Raw genomic sequence first — 20,276 nt, forward strand, 5'->3', positions numbered from 1 at the left:
ATGAACATCTCTTGCCCCAGAGGTTATATTTTACTTTTTGGAAGTAATGACACTTTCTGATTTCTTTACTCTTGAATGAAGTAGGAGCATTTATACACTAGTCAATATTTTTAAAACATATTTTTAAAACATTAAAGGACGTTGAGAGTAAGAATGCTCTGATTTTGCAGTGTTTGCTAATTTGGGTTGTAAAAATACTTCCACTATGGCTGATTTCAAGCTACTGATAGGAACTCAGAGCTGGCGAAAGGTGCTAACCTTCGGTGCACAAGCCAGGAAGAGCTGGTTCTCACACAGCAATGGGTCTGGATATCAACTGTTTGCCCAAAGGCCCTGCAAATCTGTTGCCAAGGGCACTTTTCTCCTCCACAAAGGCTACCTGGATTTACATCAGCTGCAAAAGCAAGCTCAGGGCCAAGGTAACTGTTGACAAGTGACTGGGGAGTATCCTGAGGAGTAGCTTCATTGTGTGTGCACAACAAACATATTCCTCTGGGATTCAAGCGTGGACCAGGTCAGTGTGCAAGCATGGGGCACCCAGTGATGGGTCCTGCGAGCTGAGGGGCAATAGCAAAGCCACAGCAGCCTGGTGGAGTCTGGGAGTCTGGAGCCTAGCCTCCAGCCCAGCTCCATGCAGATGCTCCGTCTCATTAGGGTGATCTAGATCTACGTTTCCACACTCACTAAGGAAAAATGGCAGCTAGAAGCAAAAGAGCAGATACCAAGCTTTGTCACCAAGCTCCCTCTTCTAATTCCTAAACCTGTGCTCAGTCACTAAGTCATATCCAGCTCTTTGTGACCTCATGGTAGCCCACCAGGCTCCTCCGTCCATGGGATTCTCCAGGCAAGAATCCTGGAGTGGGTTGCCATGCCCTCCTCCAGGGGATCTTCCCACCCAGGGGTCACACCCAGATTCCCACATGATAGGCACATTCTTTACCACTGAGCCATCTGGGAAGCTCGCAGTCCTCTGAAATAACAGAAAACTAAACCGGAGGTTAGTTTTAAGTATTGTTGTTCCCAAAATGATGTAATTGGGAACCAAGGGAAGTGCCAAAGAGGACAGGCTTCTTGCCAATTACTGGATGGTCTGCAGAAAGCTGTGGTCCCTGTTCCTACATCAAAGGAAGTCTTTCACATGGAGCCCTCTGCCGGAAAACACAGCTGTCTCACGGGGCTATGTTTCATTTTTGTTAGTAGGTGAGATGTCCGTTTTCATCTCCTCTTCCAACAGGGGACTCAATTCAGCCAGAGATGCCTGTGAGGCCCATCTCTTCATTGGCTTATGTATTTTACCCACAATTATGTTATAGGATTTTTATTCACTGCAATACACTTATATCAACACTTTTTTTTCTGCTGCACTGCTCACCTTGTGGGATCTCAGTTCCCCAACCTGGGGTTGAACCTGTGTCCCCTGAAGTGGAAACCCACAGTCCTAACTAATGGACCACCAGGGAATTCCAAACACTTATTTCAATGTAGCCTGAAAATAGTAGAGAAGATTTAGGGTCATATTGGCTAATAAACTGGAATTTAGGAAGTGTGTTGATCATTTGTGCCAATTTTGTGGAAGTGACGAGGGACTGTCTACTTATTAAAAAAATGGAATTTGTGATAAGAACTCCAAGAACATTTTCCTGATATACCTTCTGTGATGCTTCAAGTAGGGAAATGTTTCATCAGTTGGGAAGATCTGATAGTGAGATATTTTATCTCTGGACTCAGTATGTCAGTATTAACGAGGGAGTTTTGCTATTGATTTTTTGGGCAATGACTGTCAGCAGCTTGTATATTGTACCGATGATATACCGTAATAGACAGTATAGAGAAGAATGTGTGTGTGCATGCTAAGTCACTTCAGTCATGTCTGATTCTTTGCGACCCTATGGACTGTAGCCTGCCAGGCAGTAAAGAACCTGCCTGCCCATACAGGAAATGTAAGAGATGTGGGTTCAATCCCTGGGTCGGGAAGATCCTCTGGAGGAGGGCGTGGAAAGAATACGCTCCAGTATTCTTGGGTGGAGAATCCCATGGACAGAGGAGCCTGGTGGGCTACAGTCCACGGGGTCGCAAAGAGTCAGACACGACTAAACCGACTTAGCACGCACATATGTGTACACACACCATACTGGGAGGTGGTACATGAAGCGATTAGATGGATATTCCTGAAAAAGCAGCAGGGTTCAAGTCCCAGCTCCACCTGAAACCAGCTGTAAACCTGGCGAGTGACGTGTCCTCGCTGTGTCTCAGGTTCCTTGCCTGGAAAGGGGAGATAATAATAATGTCCACTTCACAGGGAGAACTGATAAACAGGGTTACCGTAATTAGGTAATCCACGGAAAGGACTCAGAAGAGTGTCCACTGGCATACAGTTAGTGCTCAATAAAAAATGTGTCATGCATACACAAATTTTAACTTTTGATGACTGAATTCGTTGAACTTCAGTGTGTGTGTGTGTGCGTTCAGTGATTATATGCGTTGAATTTTGCTTTGGCTACAACTAAAGTTAGGTTGCTTTGCCCAGATGAACATGTATCAGCTTGCAGGAGGAGACCGTGTGGCATGAGACAGATGGACTTATTCCCGAATTAAAAGGCATCTACTACAGGGAAAGTCGCCATGAAGACATCGCGCTGGTTTTATACACTTTATGGAGTGATAACGCATAGGCCCTCCAACAGGCACTTTATCCGCCTGAACCTGAAACATCTCTTCCAGGTGAGATTCCAACGCCATGAGCTCACTTAGTGAGTATGCCCGAGCCACCCAGGACACAGAAAAGTCACTCCGTAAATGCCCGTCTCCTCAGGAGTGTTGTGGGCAAAGCGGTCCACCCAGAAAGGATACCCCCTTACACATCAAAGGTGAAGAGTCACCGCAACTGCTGGTGTTTGTTTGGACTTTGTTTTCTTCAAGCTCGCCAGTCCCTAGCCCCTTTCTCCTCAAAATCTCCCAGCTCCGATTGTCGGTTGTCATTCTAGATCACCTACCCCACATCAAGTCCAGCCTCCGACCCTCAGACACCCCCTAAGTCCTAACCACCCTCTTTCTCCTTACTTCCGGAAAGGTTTCCCCAAACCACACCAAGTCTGAAGGGGTTCAGCAGCATAAAATTCAATTCACACGGGGTGGGGAAGGCGATTTCCTTTGATCTACCTAATGAATTAATGAATTAAACAGAAGTGGAGTTCAGAAGCCGGGGTCCTTACTTTTGCTGAAGCTGGGCTGATTACAAGCAGGCATAACTGCTGGAAAAATGCAGCTTTGGGCCAGAAGAATTAGGGACATGGCCGAGTCCATTCATCTTCCCTAATCGAGTTCTTGGGAAATACACATGTAGATTAGCCCCTAACAATGGCCCCCGGCTGATTGCTTGGAGGACCCTGCACTGTGCCCGCAACGGTCCTGACTAGCTCTTTATGCCACACACAAAAGAAGTCCCAGCCTCCCCTTGTCCCGCCTTGCCCTGTCTCCTCCATGGTCCCTTGCCAGTGGCTGTTGAAGTCCTTTTTGCTTTTCTCTGAAATAAACTCTGAAATGAACTGTAAATAGAAGCTAACCTCACCTGCACCTTTTGGGGTGTGTGGGGCAGTTCCAGAGGGAATTAACTTTGGAAAACAAGGCCGTAAGCCCCTTAGCATGTGGGCAGGAGCTTAAGAAAATGCTGTCAATCTTTGTTGAGTGGTGGTTACAGAGATCAATGAATATTGGGGGAGTTGACATAAAAAGCATACTCAGAGGGGAAACAACAGATAGCAACCGATTATCCCTGCAGCTACCCTCAGGTCACTAAGGGGTCATCAGCTCCCCTCTCGGTAACCGGGTGGGGGACCGCGTCGGGTGTCACCAGCCCGTTTTCAGGGAGAGCGCTTCTGACAGACTAGGAGAGCTGAAGGGGGCTGGCCGCAGGCTTCTCCTGCCCTGGGGCGGGGCCCTCCCGAGAGTCTGTCCTTCGCCCTGGACCCCAGTGCCCAAAGGCCACTGTCTCAACTGCATCTCTCTGAGGAACTAAGCTACCTCTGCCTCAGCGTCTTGTACACAGGATTCAGGGTCCAGGGAGGATTAAAGACAGACTGCAGACTAAGATGCGTCTTGAATCTGTTCAAAAATATCACACTCTGCCGTAAGGATTACAAATAAGGGACAGCCAGACAGCACTGGATAAGGAGTCAGAGAGTCTGAGTTCTGGTCCTGTCCGCTCCACTTAAGGGCTGTATCACTTACAGCCTCAGTCTTCTCTTCTGTAAAATGGGGGTAAATATATTTTCCTGGCTCACCTCACAGGGTTGTGAGGCTAGGATGGTATGAAGAATGTGCTGCCAGCCATAAAGTGATATGCCAAACTGTAAAGTGGGTATTGATCTTCATTAATGTAGCTTTTTTAAAAAAAAGTTTCTCACGTGAATCAGTAGCTCAAGTTTACCTAAGGCAAACTCATGCGTTTGCTATTTTAATTTACCTTTTTATAGTTTTATTAAAAACAGAGAGATCAGTGGACTAAACCCCTCCCGTGTGCCCATTCTGGAGAATTAACCATTTCCATTTAAAAATCCTTAACATTGTCTCGTGCCCTTTTAAATGTCCTTCTAACAATTTAAAGGTGGAGGATCCTAAGATATGAGTTTTTCTCTTGTTGGCAGAGGATGAGATGCTTAGATAGCATCACCAACTCAATGGACATGAATTTGAGAAAACTCCGGGAGATCCTGAGGAACAGGGAAGCCGTGGGGTGGCAAAGAGCAGGATACACTTAGCAATCGAACCACAGCACTGCCTTCGTCTTGCTCTCACACTGGAAGTTAAACCCCTGGGCCCCAGCCTCTCCTTTCCTGTGTGATGTCCACGAGCCCCACATCAGTGTCCCACCCTCAGTAGGGACAGAGTAAGTGCCCATCTTAATGCAAGATGAAGTCAGTCATGCAAGTCACTCACCATGGGGGCAGGGGAGACGCGCCTACCTAGAGATCAGAAGGCAAGGAATGTTTAAATCTGAGGTTTCTATCTGTATGAGATGTTAACTAAACCAGTCATCATTTCCGTGTGTATGCATTTGTGTGTGTGTCAAGCCGTTATGCTGCGCACCTTAAACTTAGTCAACACAACTAGGAAACAAAAGGAAACTCTCTAGATCCGTAGGCTTTTATTTGGAAAGCATTTTGGTTCACAATTCCTGGCAGCATTTCAGTGAAGGTCGGGGGTGCTTCCCCGGAACTAGCATCAGGTGTGAGCCGCGCTGTTCACAGCACTGGGAGAAGGTGGGGGCGGGGGGGAGTTCACCCGCGCAAATCATCTTTCCATTTGGCCTACGGAAGCCACTCCGGGCCATGGGAGCCTCGTGGAGTCCCCGAAAGGGAAAGAAATGCACGCCGATGGCGCCCGGAGCCCGCAGAGAGGCGAGACCTTGCCCCGGGGGGGAAGGTCCTTCCGTCCTCAGCCTGAGGTTGGGTCATCTCGGCCTGGAACATTGTTCCTTGTGGGGAGGGGTCCCTCAGGACAAACGCCCAGCGGGTCTCCCACCGGCTTGAGGCCGGCCGCGCGTCGGACTCGGTGCCCCCGAGCCTCGGGCTGGGCGGTGGGCTCGGGAGGTCGCCGGGCCTCGCGACGCGGATGGCCCCACCGCCCCTGGAGCGAGCGCCGTCGTCAGGGAGCTGCGGGAGCGCGATCCGCGGGGACAGGGAGAAGCGGTTAAGTCAAACACAATCAACCTGAAACCTGAGGCTTCAAACTACGGAGAAAGAGGAGCGCAGGCAGGGGGACTTACACAGGGAGAGAGAGGAGACAATTCAGACTGTTAAGGAGCGTGGACAGACTTCCGACGCCGTAGAGCCGGTCGCCTTCTCCGGCTCGTTCCAAGGGTCGCCGCAGGCGCTCAGCCCAGCGGAGGACCGGAGCCTGGGGGGCAGAAGGCGGCTCGGGGTAGGGGAGGGGGCTGAAAGGGAGCAGAGCCCCCAGGGGAGGTGGGACGGAGGGCGTCGGCCCCACGGAGGCGGGCCTGGGCGAAGCGGGCCCTCGGAGCCAGGCGCCCAGGCCCGTCAAACAGGCCACCACGGGCCTCCAGCTTATGGACGGCGGATGGAGAGAGGGGAGGGGGAAGACTCCGAGCGCGCGCCCCGCCTGGCTGGGTGGGCGAGGACCCTGAGGCAGGGGAAGGACCCCGCGGAAGGACCCGCCCCGCTGCAGGGAGGGGCCAGGGCAGACGACGGTGCGGCCGAGGGGAGGAGCCGGGGCGGGCGCGCTCCCAGCCTTAGCACCCCGAGTCTCGGCCACCCGCGGGCGGAGCTCCAACTTCAGCCGGGACCCAGGGGCCCGCGGACCCGGCGCTCGCCCGCCTCTAGTGCGCGCAGGCGGGGCTGGCGGCGCTCGCGGCTCTTGGCCGCAGTTCGGTCCCCCTCGGGCTGGACGGCCGCCCCCGGGGGAGCCGACTTCGAGCCTCTGCTTTCGGTCTTCTGGGCCGGCTGCGAAGCCGAGAGCGCGGGCCGCGTCCTCCCGGCCCCGGCGCCCCCCATGCACCTGCCGGGCTGCGCCCCAGCCATGGCCGACGGCAGCTTCTCGCTCGCCGGCCACCTGCTCCGCAGCCCGGGCGGGAGCACCTCGCGGCTGCACAGCATCGAAGCCATCCTGGGATTTACCAAGGACGACGGTGTCCTCGGCTCCTTCCCGGAGGAGCGGGCAGCCCGGGGCACCAAGGAGCGGGATAGGAGGCCGGGCGCGCGGCCCGCCGGCCCCAAGGCGCCTGCCGGAGGCGCCGAACCGTCTCCGCCGCCCGCCCCGGCGCCAGCCCCGGAGTACGAAGGTGAGTGCACACCCCGGCTGCTCCGAGACCCTCTTAAGGCTCCCAGACTCAGGAGCTCTTCGAGAAGAGGAGAGAGCCCCTGCCTTCACTGTTATTAAAGCATCTGGGCGCGGGGCTAGGGGGGTTGTGTGCATAGCAAGGGCTTCCCACCTGCGCTCTGGGAAAGCTTAGGGACCCCTCGCAGCCCTCACCCCCCACCTCCTTGGGCCAGCTCGGAGCCCAAGTGGGTAGGCAGGGCGGCCCCGTGTACGGTCTCTGACCGTCGGGGGTCTCGTCGTCCCAGCCCCCCGCCCCTACTGCCCCAAGGAGACCGGGGAGCCTCGACCGAGCCCTGGGCTTCCTGGAGGACCGTCCGCCCCCGGCGACTCGAAGCTGTCGGAGGAGGAGCAGCCCAAAAAGAAGCATCGACGGAACCGCACGACCTTCACCACGTACCAGCTGCACGAGCTGGAGCGCGCGTTCGAGAAGTCGCACTACCCCGACGTGTACAGCCGCGAGGAGCTGGCGGGCAAAGTCAACTTACCCGAGGTCCGAGTCCAGGTAAAGCGCGTGGACGGGCCCCGGGGAGAGCGGGTGGCTCAGGCTTCGGCCGGTGCTCCCTAGAATCCCCAGGCGGCCTCGCGTTTATGACGGCACTTTCCCCGTGGGCTTTCCTCGACTTGGCTCGCCCAGAGCCCTCTGGGAGCGTCACTGATTTTCCATGCGCCCCGCGCACCGGCCCTTGGATGATCTGTTCCAGTTCGTAGTAGCATCTCCCCTTTGGGGTCCCCTGCTTCTAAACTAAAGGAGTTGGGAATGGCTGGCAGATGGAAAGGCGACAGCATCCTGGACTGGGGAGGGGGCTCTGGGAGGGGGGGTGGTCGGGAAACCCTGAGTGGAGAGAGAGTGTAGATAGCGGCTCCAGTGTAACCGGATTGAGGCCCCAAATGCCACCCTGTTCGATAACCGTGCGCACCTCCTTGAAAACGAAAACCCTGTCTTCTTATGGGAGACTGGCGCCTCGCAGTTGAAACTTTCGGAGGATTTGTTTAAGAAACTGACTTTTGCTTCTCTCGTGCACCTCCAGCCAAACTTCCCGCTGCTGCAGAGGCCCTTTTCTTTTTTATTTAAAGGGGTTTTCGCTTTAATTAAGGATGAATTATCTTTAATCCCTGATCATTAAAATATTTGAAAGCCTTAAATATTTGCTAGTCATCTGTGAAAAATCTGGGAGGATTTCCAAATTGGGAGAGGCCTGAAGGGGAGACATTGGGAACAAATTTGGCGGCATCTGTAAGGCCGTGGGGCTGAGATGGGACTTCTGTGTGTGTGTAATGAGTTGGATTTCCAGGAAGGAAGGAAACTCAGTCAGACTTTGGGGCTTTTAGCCTTGTCTTAAAAAGTAAAAGCGGACAGACTCTTGCTTTTTGTCTTTTCTGCTTAGTTAAAGGGGTTAAACTAATGAGTTAATGTCATGGTTTTAAAACATAGTTCCCTAATGTGACTTAGAACTAACTAGCAAGGACAGTTCAATTTCTCCTAATTCGGGGCAGAGGAGCTGCAAGGGTTTCACTGAAGGGGTGGACATTTCAGCACCTGCTTTACAGGGAGGGAGAGTGGGGTAGGGAGAAGGGAAGAAAACAAGTGAAAAATGAAGAAAAAGGAAAGGACCAAGCCCTCCAGTGCCCCTCTGGGATACAGGCCCAGCCCACTCAAGGGCTGTCTCCACACCACTGTCCCACCTTCCTTCTCCTTTTCTTGTTCCTTCCCTCTTGACTTGTCCGGGGATGTTTGCTTCTTGTCTAAGATGTGTTCTTCTTGAGAACAGTGTCTGACTTCTCTATCACAGGGCCAGCACAGTGGCCCGGCATATGGTGTGTGCTTAACACACGGCTATGATGTCACCAGTTGGGGGGGTCACAGGGTCCCCACTGTGTTGAGGGAGCAGTAAAGCAGGAGAAGAGTAGACTACCCCAGGCTTTAGCCCTGGAACTCTGGATACGGGACCTAAAGCCTATAGCTGATATTTCATGGGATGGAGTGGGATTTGGTGGGGGGCAGTGGGATGTGCCACTGTTCATATATCTAATGTTTCTGGGGAAATTAGGGCCTGGGATACCCAGATGAATCATTTATAGAAAGGGGCCCAGGGAATCTGCATTTTCTGTTCTTTCTCTCCCACCCACGAAACCCCAGCCTTGCAGGCAGTTGCCCTGCTCTGCTCGGGTGTTGGGTGGGTTTTTTTCTGTTTTCCTAGGGAGTCCCTCTCCCTATTATTAACTCAGAACTGCTGTCTCCCTTTTGAGGTGTCAACCTTTCCCACATTTTCCTTCATAAATTCAACGCTGAAGCCACCAGTTTGGCCAAAGCTCCTTCTAGATTCTGCACTAAACTAGACCAATTCTCTGTGTTCTGTTTCCCCGGTGGTGACTTGGTAGTGAAGCCTTAATTATGCCCTCTCCTGTGCTTTTTATCAAATCAGCAATGGAAGTTTCAGCATTAAGAGACTTCACTCTTTAAAGAAGAGAGACTTCAGTCTTGGCATGGACTCTCTAAAACAAAAAGAGAAACTTGAACTCATTGAATTCATCTTAGGGTCATGTCAAAACTAACTCCATACAATAAAAGTAGACTATTAAACTTGAACTATTGTAATCCTCGAAAGCCATTTTTAAGAAATATCAGAAATATGAGTCAGATATCAATTAAATAAAAATGAAAATCTTAGGAGAGCAGCAACATGCATATTTGAATATGCCCGGGATAATAAAATCAACCTAGTTTGTCCTGTCAGTTACTGTAACCACTAATGTGGAGACAGGTCCATTTTAACAGCCAGTGTTGCCAGTTAGAGTACTTCGAGCCTTCGTTTATATCTATGTCTGTAACGGAGGCAGAAGTAGATAGGCCACTGTGAGCCGGGTCTAAAGCGAAATGTCAGGATGGGGCGCCAGCCAGCAGTCTCAGAAATTTAGTGAGATCGGGTTTCCCACGGTCCGGTTCCAGGGTTAACTTCATTTTTTCCCCCGCCTGTTTGATGCCAGGAGTTGGAAACAACCACAGCTAAGGGTGAGGTGAAACAAGGACAGGGTGGAACCACCACGGAGGACCGGGGTGGGACAGAGTCTCAGAGCGCACGAGGGAAGAGGGTAGCCTTGGGCAGACGGGGCAGAACAGAAGGGCGCCGCTGGTGTGCAACAGGGGTCGGGGGATGAGAGGCGCCGAGGGAGCCAGGGAGCCAGGTTTTCCTCGGGAACGGGGATTCCTGCGCCCTCCGCACCCCGACGGCGTCCTGCTGCTTTCCGCAGGTGTGGTTCCAGAACCGACGCGCCAAGTGGCGGCGGCAGGAGAAGCTGGAGGTGTCGTCCATGAAGCTCCAGGACTCGCCCCTGCTCTCCTTCAGCCGCTCCCCGCCCGCCGCGGCCCTGGCGCCCCTCGGGGCTGGCCCTGGGGGCGGCGGCGGCGGGCCGGCGGGGGGCGCCCTGCCGCTCGAGTCCTGGCTCGGGCCGCCGCTGCCGGCCGGGGGCGCCACGGCGCTGCAGAGCTTGCCGGGCTTCGGGCCGCCGGCGCAGAGCCTGCCCTCCAGCTACACGCCGCCGCCGCCGCCCTTCCTGAACTCCCCGCCGCTCGGCCCCGGCCTGCAGCCCCTCGGGCCGCCGCCGCCGCCACCCGCCTACCCGTGCGGGCCCGGCTTCGGGGACAAGTTCCCGCTGGACGAGGCGGACCCGCGCAACAGCAGCATCGCAGCGCTGCGCCTGAAGGCCAAGGAGCACATCCAGGCCATCGGGAAGCCGTGGCAGGCCCTCTAGGGGCCCCGGGGACCCGATCGGGCCAGACGCCGTCCTGGGAGCCGACCCCGAGTCGCAGGCGCGCGCACCCCTTCTCCCTGGGTCCCCCGGGCTCGGCCCCTCCTGCCCGGCGCCACCGGAACAGCCGGGTCCAGGTCGGGCATCTGCGCCTGGCTCGCCCCGGAGGGCTGACTCCCAGGCCAGTCGAGGCCCTCTGGCCACCCCTACGTCCCCACGGACCCCTGGCCTCGCTGCTGGACGGAGAGAGGTGGCCACGTTGCCCCCACCTGGCGGGCCCCGGAGCCTCCAGGTTCAAGGAACTCGAAGCCTCTGACCTCGGCCCCTCCAGGGCGGCGTGGCAACCCCGAACAAGGACGACTGGGAGGAAGGGGAGACGGAGAAAGTGTGAGGGACTGTTTGTAATAAGTAGCTTCAAAGAATTGAGGTGGGGCGGAGAATTAAAGATTGACCTGTTTTGGTTTGACTGGTTCAGCGCTCTCAGGACTGCGGGGGCGCGGAGGAAGCTGTGTGTATGAATGCGGGTTCTGGGGCGCTCGGGTGATGGATCGGGTGTTGCCGGAAAAGCAGTTGGCCGCGGAGGAGCTGGGCCCCCCACCCCCCACCCCCACGGCCGCGCATCCTTACCTGGCGCTGCGCTGCCGCCCGGACTCGCCCGCGTCCACGACCCCGCGGCGCCCTAGACCCGAGCTCCCCTCTTCTGGGGCGACGGGCGCCTACGAGTGTGCGGGGTTCTGGGTGCTTGGAGCCAAAGGCTCAGCTGCCTGCGCGTTCCCAGCCCCTCGATACCCTAACAGCCCGGCTGCAGCCGCTACTTGGAGGGACTGACTCCAACAGGAAGCACCCACCCACACCATCTTCCCAGGGTAAGAGCTGAACTTCTCGAAGCTCCTGGCGGCCCCGCCTCCCTCTTTCCAGCCCGCAACGGCCCCAGACGCCTCTAAGATCCTTGTCCAGGTCACCAGCTCCCCTGCTACCCATGGTTGATGACATTAGTGCTCCGGAGGCTGGAGCAGGCCGATGTTCGTCAGCTCCGGGTCTCAGTGTCGCCTCCCAGAACCGCTCCGCTCCTCCCAGCCCAGGGGTTCGGCGTGGCGCGCGTGGGGCTGGCAGCCGCACTCCGGAAGGATGTCCTGGAGCGCTGTGCGCCGCGACCCGGGGCGCACTCCTCGCGGGTGCGTCGTGGACAGGATTGCAGTTCTTTGGCGCCGTCGCTAGGGCTGGGGGAGGAATTCAGAAGTCTCTACGGGCGTCAGCATCTCGCGGGGTTCTCGCGGAGTACTGTCTGAGGGTCGTTAGGAAGTTAGTGAGCCACCCCAGCCCCCTTTCCTCCTGCGACGAGCCGGGCCTTCCTGGGAAATGGGAAAAATGGGTAGTTTACCGCATGGTGTAAACTCTTGGCGACCTGGCAGAAGGCAATGCACGTTGTGATCCCACCTCTCTGATCCAGAGTATCCCCGTGCGGCCCTTGGGTTCCTGAAACCTACCCGGGGAAAGGAGGACTGTCGGGGCTGGAAATGGAGGGAGCGTCATCACAGAACCCAGTCCTTGCCCTGTAGGTCCTTAGAGTCTGGGCATAACCAGGGCTGTGTACCCCTAGGCCCTCCTCTGGAGCCTAACACATAGTAAGCTGGTTAGTAAGAATTTATTGAGTGGGTTGTTTTCCCTAAGCCGTTGTTGTTGTTGCTATTTAGGTCATGTCCGACTCTTTTGCGACCCCAGGGCCTATAGACCCCCAACACCTCTGTCCATGGGATTTCCTAGGCAAGTATAACGGAGTGGGTTGCCATTTCCTCCTCCAGAGGATCTTCCTGACTCTGGAGGGTCAAATCCTGGAACATCAAACCTGCGTCTCCAGCATTGGCTGACGGATTCTTTACCACTGAGATACCTGGGAAGCCCCTTTCCAGGAAGGTAGGGAGTAATACATTTAATGCTTTTTCTCTGACAAGAGAAATGAATGCAGTGGCCCAAGTGAAATCAGCTCTCGTCAGGGAAAAAAAAAAAAAGGTAAACTCAGGATAAATAAGTAAGTAAATTTCTCTCACTTTGGCCTATCTTCTCTTTCATCCTTCAATGCCCTCATTTTGCTAGGAATAATTTATTCAGAGAACTTCGGTGGTACCTGAAGCTTCCATTTCAGGTGAGTACCACACTTATTCCACCCTCTTTCACCTTAGTCCTGGACACCTCTGACCTTTCCTTTTTCGCCATTAGCATCTACTTTGATTTCCTTAGGTCATTTTCATTGCTCATTCTGTCTCCTCTCTGCCATTTTCCTTCCTATTCTTTTTTTTTTTTCTTTCTGCAGATACACCTTTCCACCATTTTCCTCTCTTCTTTTACTCCGAGAATGAATATTCTAAACCATCTCTTTAGGCACCAACAGACTGAACCATACCTGGATTCAGGAACAAGTCCCTGGAGGATGATCAAAATCCTAATAGGTAAACACCATTGAAAGCTTACTATGTGCCTGCTCTCTTCTAAGTGGTTTTCATCTCAGTGAAGCCTCACAAGGACTCTGCCACGAAGATTCAACTAGCCCCATTTTATGAATGAGGAGACTGAGGTCTTGGAGAGGTTGCACCAATCAACTCTGCTTGTAGGCCTTGGAGCTGGAATAACTAGAAGTCCTCTATCAATTCCCACACTGGGAATGAGATGCTGAGGAATGGATGCTAGCTGTGAGTGCCTTCCTGGGCTTCCCAGGGGAGATGTGGACGAGCCGAAGACCCTCTCTCCGCAGTTCTATGGGCTGCCTGGCAGGGCGGCTTTAAGGGCCCGCAGTGAGTCAAGCTCCGAGTTCCAGGAGGAGGGGTGCAGGTGAGGCGGACAGGCGGTACTTTACAGGCTGGACGTGAGAATGGCTTGCGGTAAAGAGTGTTAAAACCCTAGACGACCGAGAAATACCCGGGGCCGCCGAGCAAGCTCACAGCTACGGACAGCAGTTTGCGGAGAAGGCGGCCAAGGAAGAGCCCCAGCTTCCGAAACTAGACTCTCCCGGCTGTGATTGGTGTGTGTGGGGGGGGCACCCGCCTTTCTAGGACTCTGGGGAAAGTCTCCCCGCCCCCAGTAAACCTGCATCCCTTGGGAAGTGGCCCTTGACTCTTCCACGATGCGGCTGCGGGTCTGGTCCAGACGATGCTACGTGTGTGCACCGCAGCGGGACAGGAAACTGTTAGCACTGGTTTCGCGGGGATCGGGGAGAAAAGGCGGTGTGCGGCTCTAAACAAGCCTTGGTGCAGGCCAGCTCGGACCAAGGCAGTCTAGTGGCGGCCTGGGGGACTCCCTCGAAGAAAGGAGGGTCTGACCCTCAGGCGAGCCGGGGAGAGAGGGTGGGACAGTCGGGACCGCGGCCCTCGGCTCCCGGGAGCAGCGACGCGAGCCGCCTAGGGCTGGTGTGCAGGGCCGCGGGGGGCGGGGCGGGGAAGGGCACCTCTGATTGGACGGAATGCGGGGGCGGGGCGGGGAAGCGCGCCGCTCATTGGAAGAGCTGCTGGCCCGCGGGGGGCGGGGTGCCTCTGATTGGACGGCTCCGCGGGCAGGGCGGGGCCCGGCGTGTCCCGCGGAGCGGCGGCCGCAGGTTCTTCGCGCTCCACTTGGACCGCGGCTAATTCCCAGAGCCCGGCCCGCGCGGAGTCTGCCGTCCTGCTGGTCCAGCCTCCGTCAGCCACGCCTGCCGCACTGGGGCACTTCCGTTTCCGCCTCTCTCCCTTTTGGAGGAGTCTCTTCCCGCCGGTGAGCGTGGCGCCTCCGCGCCCGGCGGGATGGCTCCGTACTGCTGGTGGCTATTTTTCTCTCCCTTGGGGGCGCGGGGCACCGAGGGCTCCGCCTCTGCGGGTCGCCAGTCTCCGGAGCCCCAGTGTCCAAAGGCGGCCGCAGCCGTGCGGGGTCCTCCTCGCTCGGCCCCCGCCTGCGCTGTGGCCCGAGGCCCGTCCCGGCTGTTCTACCGCCGGGGGCTTCCCGCTCTCGGAACCCGGTCCTGTCTCCCGCTGGCCGGAGCTCTCATCCCTGCTGCCGGGAGCGGGAGGGGAGGGTGTAGGTGAGACGAGGTGGGAGGACTGGGAGAGAGAGCCCTTGGGGTGGGGCGGGCTTCTGCCAGAGGTCAGCCCCTGGACTGGGGCGGCCCCGCTGTATCCACTTACTGTGAAGTGTCAGTCGCTCAGTCGTGTCCGACTCTCTGCGACCCCATGGACTTTACCCCGTCAGGGTCCTCTGTCCATCGGATTCTCCAGGCAAGAATACTGGAGTGGGTTGCCTTGCTCTCCTCCGGGGAATCTTCACAACCCAGGGACTGAACCCAGGTCTCTTAAGTTTCCTGCATGGGTAGACGGTTTCTTTACCAACTAGTGCCACCTTATATGTGATTGCTCAGCTCAGTTGCTAAGTCGTTTGAAACCCCATGGACTGTAGCCCGCCAGGCTCAGACTTTGTCCATGGGATTTCCTAGGCAAGAATAGTGGAGTGGGCTGTCATGCCCTCCTCCAGGGGATCTTCCAACCCAGAGATGGAACCAGGGTCTCCTGCATTGCAGGCGGATTCTTTACCAGCTGAGCCACCAGGGAAGCCTTATTCACTTACTTTAAATGTATAGTTAATTTCTGGGGAGATGGGAAATGTTACAGGAAGGGAGATGATCCCTACCCCCGCAAGGGGGTGCAGGGAAGTCCTCATGCTTGTTTCTCTCGGCAAAGTTCATCACTTCAGCTCAGTTCAGTCTCTCAGTCGTGTCTGACTCTTTGTGACCCCATGGACTGCAGCGCACCAGGCCTCCCTGTCCATCACAACTCCTAGAGTTTACTCAGACTCATGTCCATCAAGTCGGTGGACCACCTCATGTGCCGTCCCCTTCTCCTCCCACCTTCAATCTTTCCTCGCATCAGGGTCTTTTCCAGTGAGTCAGCTCTTCACATCAGATGGCCAAAGTATTGGAGTTTCAGCTTCAGCATCAGTCCTTCCAATGGATATTCAGGACTGATTTCCTTTAGGATGGACTGGTTGGATCTTCTTGCAGTCCAAGGGACTCTCAAGAGTCTTCTCCAATACCACAGTTCAAAGGCATCAATTCTTCGGTGCTCAGCTTTCCTTATACTCCAACTCTCACATCCATACATGACTACTGGAAAAACCATAGCTTTGACTAGACAAGCCTTTGTCAGGAAAGTAACGTCTCTGCTTTTTAATATGCTGTCTAGGTTGGTCATAACTTTTCTTCCAAGGAGCAAGCATCTTTTAATTTTATGGCTGCAGTCACCATCTGCAGTGATTTTGGAGCCCCAAAAAGTAAAGTCTGCTACTGTTTCCCTATCTATTTCCCATGAAGTGATGGGACCGGATGCCATAATCTTAGTTCTCTGAATGTTGAGCTTTAAACCAGCTTTCTCACTGAGTTCATCAGTTACTTGAAAGCTTTTGCAGAGAGCCCTCCGTGTACCCCCGGTTTGGGAATGGAGGGCTGCCCCCAGGCTCCTCCTGCATCCCTTGAGCAGCCGGTGGACCGACTGGATCTCTGGCCTCTGACGCTCCCCCAGGAGTTTAGCGTGAGATGTAGTGTTTCGAACCCCCAGCCCCAGCCTGGCCGCGTGCGGTTCTGTCTCAGGTCCACACGCTTCTTTCAGCCACAGACCTTTACTACTAGTGGAACTGAAGCCTCTAGGAGGCCATTAAAAAAAAAAGAAGACTTTCGAGGAAGGTAATATTAATGGACGGAGAAGGCAATGGCACCCCACTCCAGTACTCTTGCCTGGAAAATCTTATGGATGGAGGAGCCTGGTAGGCTGCAGTCCATGGGGTTGCTGAGTCAGATACGACTGAGTGACTTCACTTTCACTTTTCACTTTCATGCATTGGAGAAGGAAATGGCAACCCACTCCAGTGTTCTTGCCTGGAGAATCCCAGGATCGAGGGAGCCTGGTGGGCTGCTGTCTATGGGGTCACACAGAGTCAGACACGACTGAAGTGACTTACCAGCAATATTAATGGAAAACTGGCCTTTCCTCTGCCCAGCCAGCACAAGCCCTGGGGGCTCGGCCTGCGTCCTGACCTGCCCGGGAAAGGGGAGGCCGGGCAGCCGCAGGCCGGCTCCCCTGACTGTTCAAGAGGCCAGTCGTCCCCTTAATTGGGAACCGGCTCTAATAATCTGGCCTCAGCTCATTAACTCTACAATAGTGGGCAGAGTTAATGACTCATTAGTGATTAATTCCTTAACTGTGCCTTAATTGCTCATTGTAAACACCCTTGGTAAAAACTGGATTAAATCGTCCAGGTCCTTGGCCCCAGTCTCTCACAGCCCTGGAAGACTCAGAGAGGGCTGGGTTCCCTTATCTTCGGAGGGCCATCTTCCTTTTTTTTTTTTAAGGAGAAATATCATGCCATTCCTTATATGTGGAATCTAAAAAGAAATGATACAAATGAACTTACCACAATACAGAAAGTGACTCGCAAACATAGAAAACGAACCCATGGTTACCAGCAGGGGAAGGATTAGTTGGGGGCTTTGGGAACGTCATGTACACACTGCTGTGGATTCATGTATATATCTGGCTGAGTCCCTTCGCTGTTCACCTGAAACTGTCACAACACTGTTAACTGATGGCACCAGCTGGTATCTGTGCATCATCCTGGAAGTTCGTGCCAGAATCACCCATATAGATGAAAGGGTCTGGCGGGGGATTCTCCTGGCTGACATCTGGCAAGGAAGGCCTGCCATGACTTCCCCTTGGCATGCTTGTTTTCAGGCGGCTGTATGTGTCTCTAGGCACATGTGGTTCCTTTGGTCTGGTGAGTCATCTTCTTAAGGGCGGGTGCAGCGTCTCCCCTTGACCTGGAAGTCTGAGCTCTCTGGTCCAGTCTTGGCTGTGGCATTGCCTGGGCGTGTGACCTTGGACAGGCCCCCTAGTGACACTGGAGACCCCATCGTGGACCATGTTAGGAAGGCACGTGGTGAGGATGTTGAATAACAGGATGGAAGGGACTGCGTGTGATGCATCCCTGATGCTGGCACACCATGCCAGCTCTGGACTGCCACCAGGGCTCTCCTTTTTAGCAAAAGTGAAAGCTGCTCAGTCATGCCCAGCTCTTTGCGACCCCAAGGACTATACAGTCCCTGGAATTCTCCAGGCCAGAATACTGGAGTGGGTGGCCTTTCCCTTCTCCAGGGGATCTTCCCAACCCAGGGATTGAACCCAGGTCTCCCGCATTGCAGGCGGATGCTTTACCAGCTGAGCCACAAGGGAAGCCAAACCTAACCTTCATTCATTTATTCCTTTCCTTTGATGCCGGTATGTGGTTAACTACTCAGCCCCATGGATTTCACTTCAGAATGTCCCCTAAATTCTCCTAGCCCTGTCTCTCTCAGCAAGTTCTCTAGCTCAGGGCTTCAACTCTCACCAGGGTGCATGGCCTCCCGAGGCGTGCAGTGCTTCTCATGGCACTTACCACATATGGTCCCACTGTATGATTATTTACTCATTGATTCACCTACCCGTGATGCTTCCTGGGTTATTTCTTCATTAATTTCTTTATTATCTTTATCGGGCTCTCCTTTTGCTAAATTCTGGAGCTATGAAGATTTGCTTTTTGTTGCCCAGTCCCTCAGTCATGTCTGACTCTTTGCGACGCTATGGACGGCAGCACGCCAGGCCTCCCTGTCCTCCACCATCTCCTAGAGCTTGCGCAAACTCATGTCCATTGAGTCTTGGTGATGCCATTCAACCATCTCAGCCTCTGTCGTCCCCTTCTCCTCCCACCTTCAATCTTTCCCAACATTAGGGTCTGTTTCAATGAGTCGGCTCTTCACATCAGGCGGCCAAAGTATTGGAGCTTCAGCTTCAGCATCAGTCCTTCCAGTGAATGTTCAGGATTGGTTTCCTTTAGGACGGACTGGTCTGAGCTCCCTGCAGTCCAAGTGTAATAAAGATAAAGATACATCTTCCGTATTATCTCCCTGTCCCCCAATCCTTTCGGTCTGTCCTTCACACTGTGGTCAGAATTAGGTACTGAAACAGTTCCTCGTGGCTCTTGGGAGCACCTGATGAGCCTCTGAGTCTGACCCAACCCACCTTTCCAGGCTTGTCTCCGGTCTTCCTCCTCACTCCCCTTCCCTCCTCATCCTCTGCTCAAGTGGCACCAGCGTGCATTTCACTGGCCGGCCACATGCCTTTTCACTCTGTGGCTCTGGGTATGCACATTCCTTCTGCCTGGAAGGGCCTCCCACCCTCCCCTTCCTGCCCGATTCCGTCAGCACCTGGCTCAGATGCCACTACCTCCGTGCAGCTGGCCTGCGATCCTGCAGCGGTCGGTTCCTCGTTCCTCTGCCCCCAGGGCACCTTGCTGGTGGGGCCTTGAGCACTGTGCCAGCACTCATCCCGTGGTGCTGTCTGTGGCCCCCAGGGAGGCCGTGGGATCCTTAAAGGGCAGCTGACTTTTGCCTGCACATTCAGTGCCCGACCTGATGGGGGCACCCAAACTGATGCCCAGTAACTAGCACAAGGATACGTGATTCCCAGAGAAAGCTCCCCATCCCTTAAGGGCTTACAGCAGAGAATCTGCCCCAGACCACAAAGTCACAGAAGATTTCTCTGAAGAAGGGACACTCAGCCAGAGCTCTGAAGGGAAAACAAGTCAGCCAGGCAAGAGGGGAGGCGAGGTCAGGGTGTGTGCAGAGGAGGAGGGACCAGAGCCAGTGTGAGGCTCACGGAATAAGGCTGGTCAGGCAGAGGCCAAAGGACAAGAGAAGTGAAAGTCTCTACGACTAAAAACAGTCTTAGGAGGCAGGGTCTGTGTCCAACCAAGATTCATAAGCAGGGGAGTTTTCCAACACAGGAAGTGTGTTCAGCTGCTCCAGACGGCCAAAAAGTAACTAATGTCTGCTATAGGCGGTGACAAGATCATTTCAAGTAAATTGTCCTGTCTGCAGTATGAAGAACTGGGAAGGAGGCAAGAGAGAGTTCTAGAAGACCAGTTAGAAGGCTATTGCGGTGATCAAGGGAAAACAGTGTGAGAGCCTCTTTAGGTAGCAAGGAGGCCAGGCCTGGAGTTGAATGAGGAGACTGTGAGTTTAGTCTCGATCAAATGAGTTAGAGTGGAGAGACTGGGTGGGCAACTCTTGGTACTAGCTCAGAGATTAGAGCAAAGAGCTGGCTGCTATTTGAGCTCAAGATCACCGTACAAATGATCATCGAAGCCCTGGGCAGACACGAGATGAGATTGCAGAGACCGGGGGACTGTGGCGTGAGCAGAGGAGGTTGACGTCAGTGCCTTGAGAGGCTCCCCGGCTTCGTGGGCAATGCTGGAGGAGGCAGGGCGTGGGCGAAGGAGACTCAGGGAAGTGTCGTGACATGGAAGCTGAAGAAAGTGTTTCAAACAGCAAAGGATGAGCAACCAGACTGTTATTATTTTTAAAAACTTAACACTTAGCCAGTGCTGAAGCAAGGAGATAGTTTTGCTTCCTACGGGGGCAGGGTGTGGCTATCGGGAAGCCTTGTCAGTGGTTCCTGCTGCCTGGGAAGGGGTCGCTGGGTGGTCAGACCCCGAGCGGTCACTGCTCCAGGACTGGCGGCCAGACCCCGAGCGGTCGCTGCAGTGGCCAGACCCCAAGCGGTCACTGCTCCAGGACTGGCAGCCAGACCTCGAGCGGTCGCTGCAGTGGCCAGACCCCGAGCGGTCACTGCTCCAGGACTGGGCGGCCAGAC

General features: G+C 54.7%; 1 protein-coding gene across 1 annotated transcript; it reads left to right on the forward strand.

Annotated features, from left to right (window-relative positions):
• The first annotated feature begins 6,507 nt into the window (after positions 1-6,507).
• RAX (retina and anterior neural fold homeobox) lies at positions 6,508-10,584 on the forward strand. The gene is made up of 3 exons (XM_040264286.1): positions 6,508-6,796; positions 7,080-7,336; positions 10,084-10,584. Exons 1-3 carry the CDS (start codon positions 6,508-6,510, stop codon positions 10,582-10,584), a joined length of 1,047 nt encoding a protein of 348 aa, XP_040120220.1.
• Positions 10,585-20,276: the final 9,692 nt, after the last annotated feature.

This window comes from Oryx dammah, unplaced genomic scaffold, assembly GCF_014754425.2.
Source record: "Oryx dammah isolate SB20612 unplaced genomic scaffold, SCBI_Odam_1.1 HiC_scaffold_22, whole genome shotgun sequence".
NCBI classification, from domain to species: Eukaryota; Metazoa; Chordata; class Mammalia; order Artiodactyla; family Bovidae; genus Oryx; species Oryx dammah.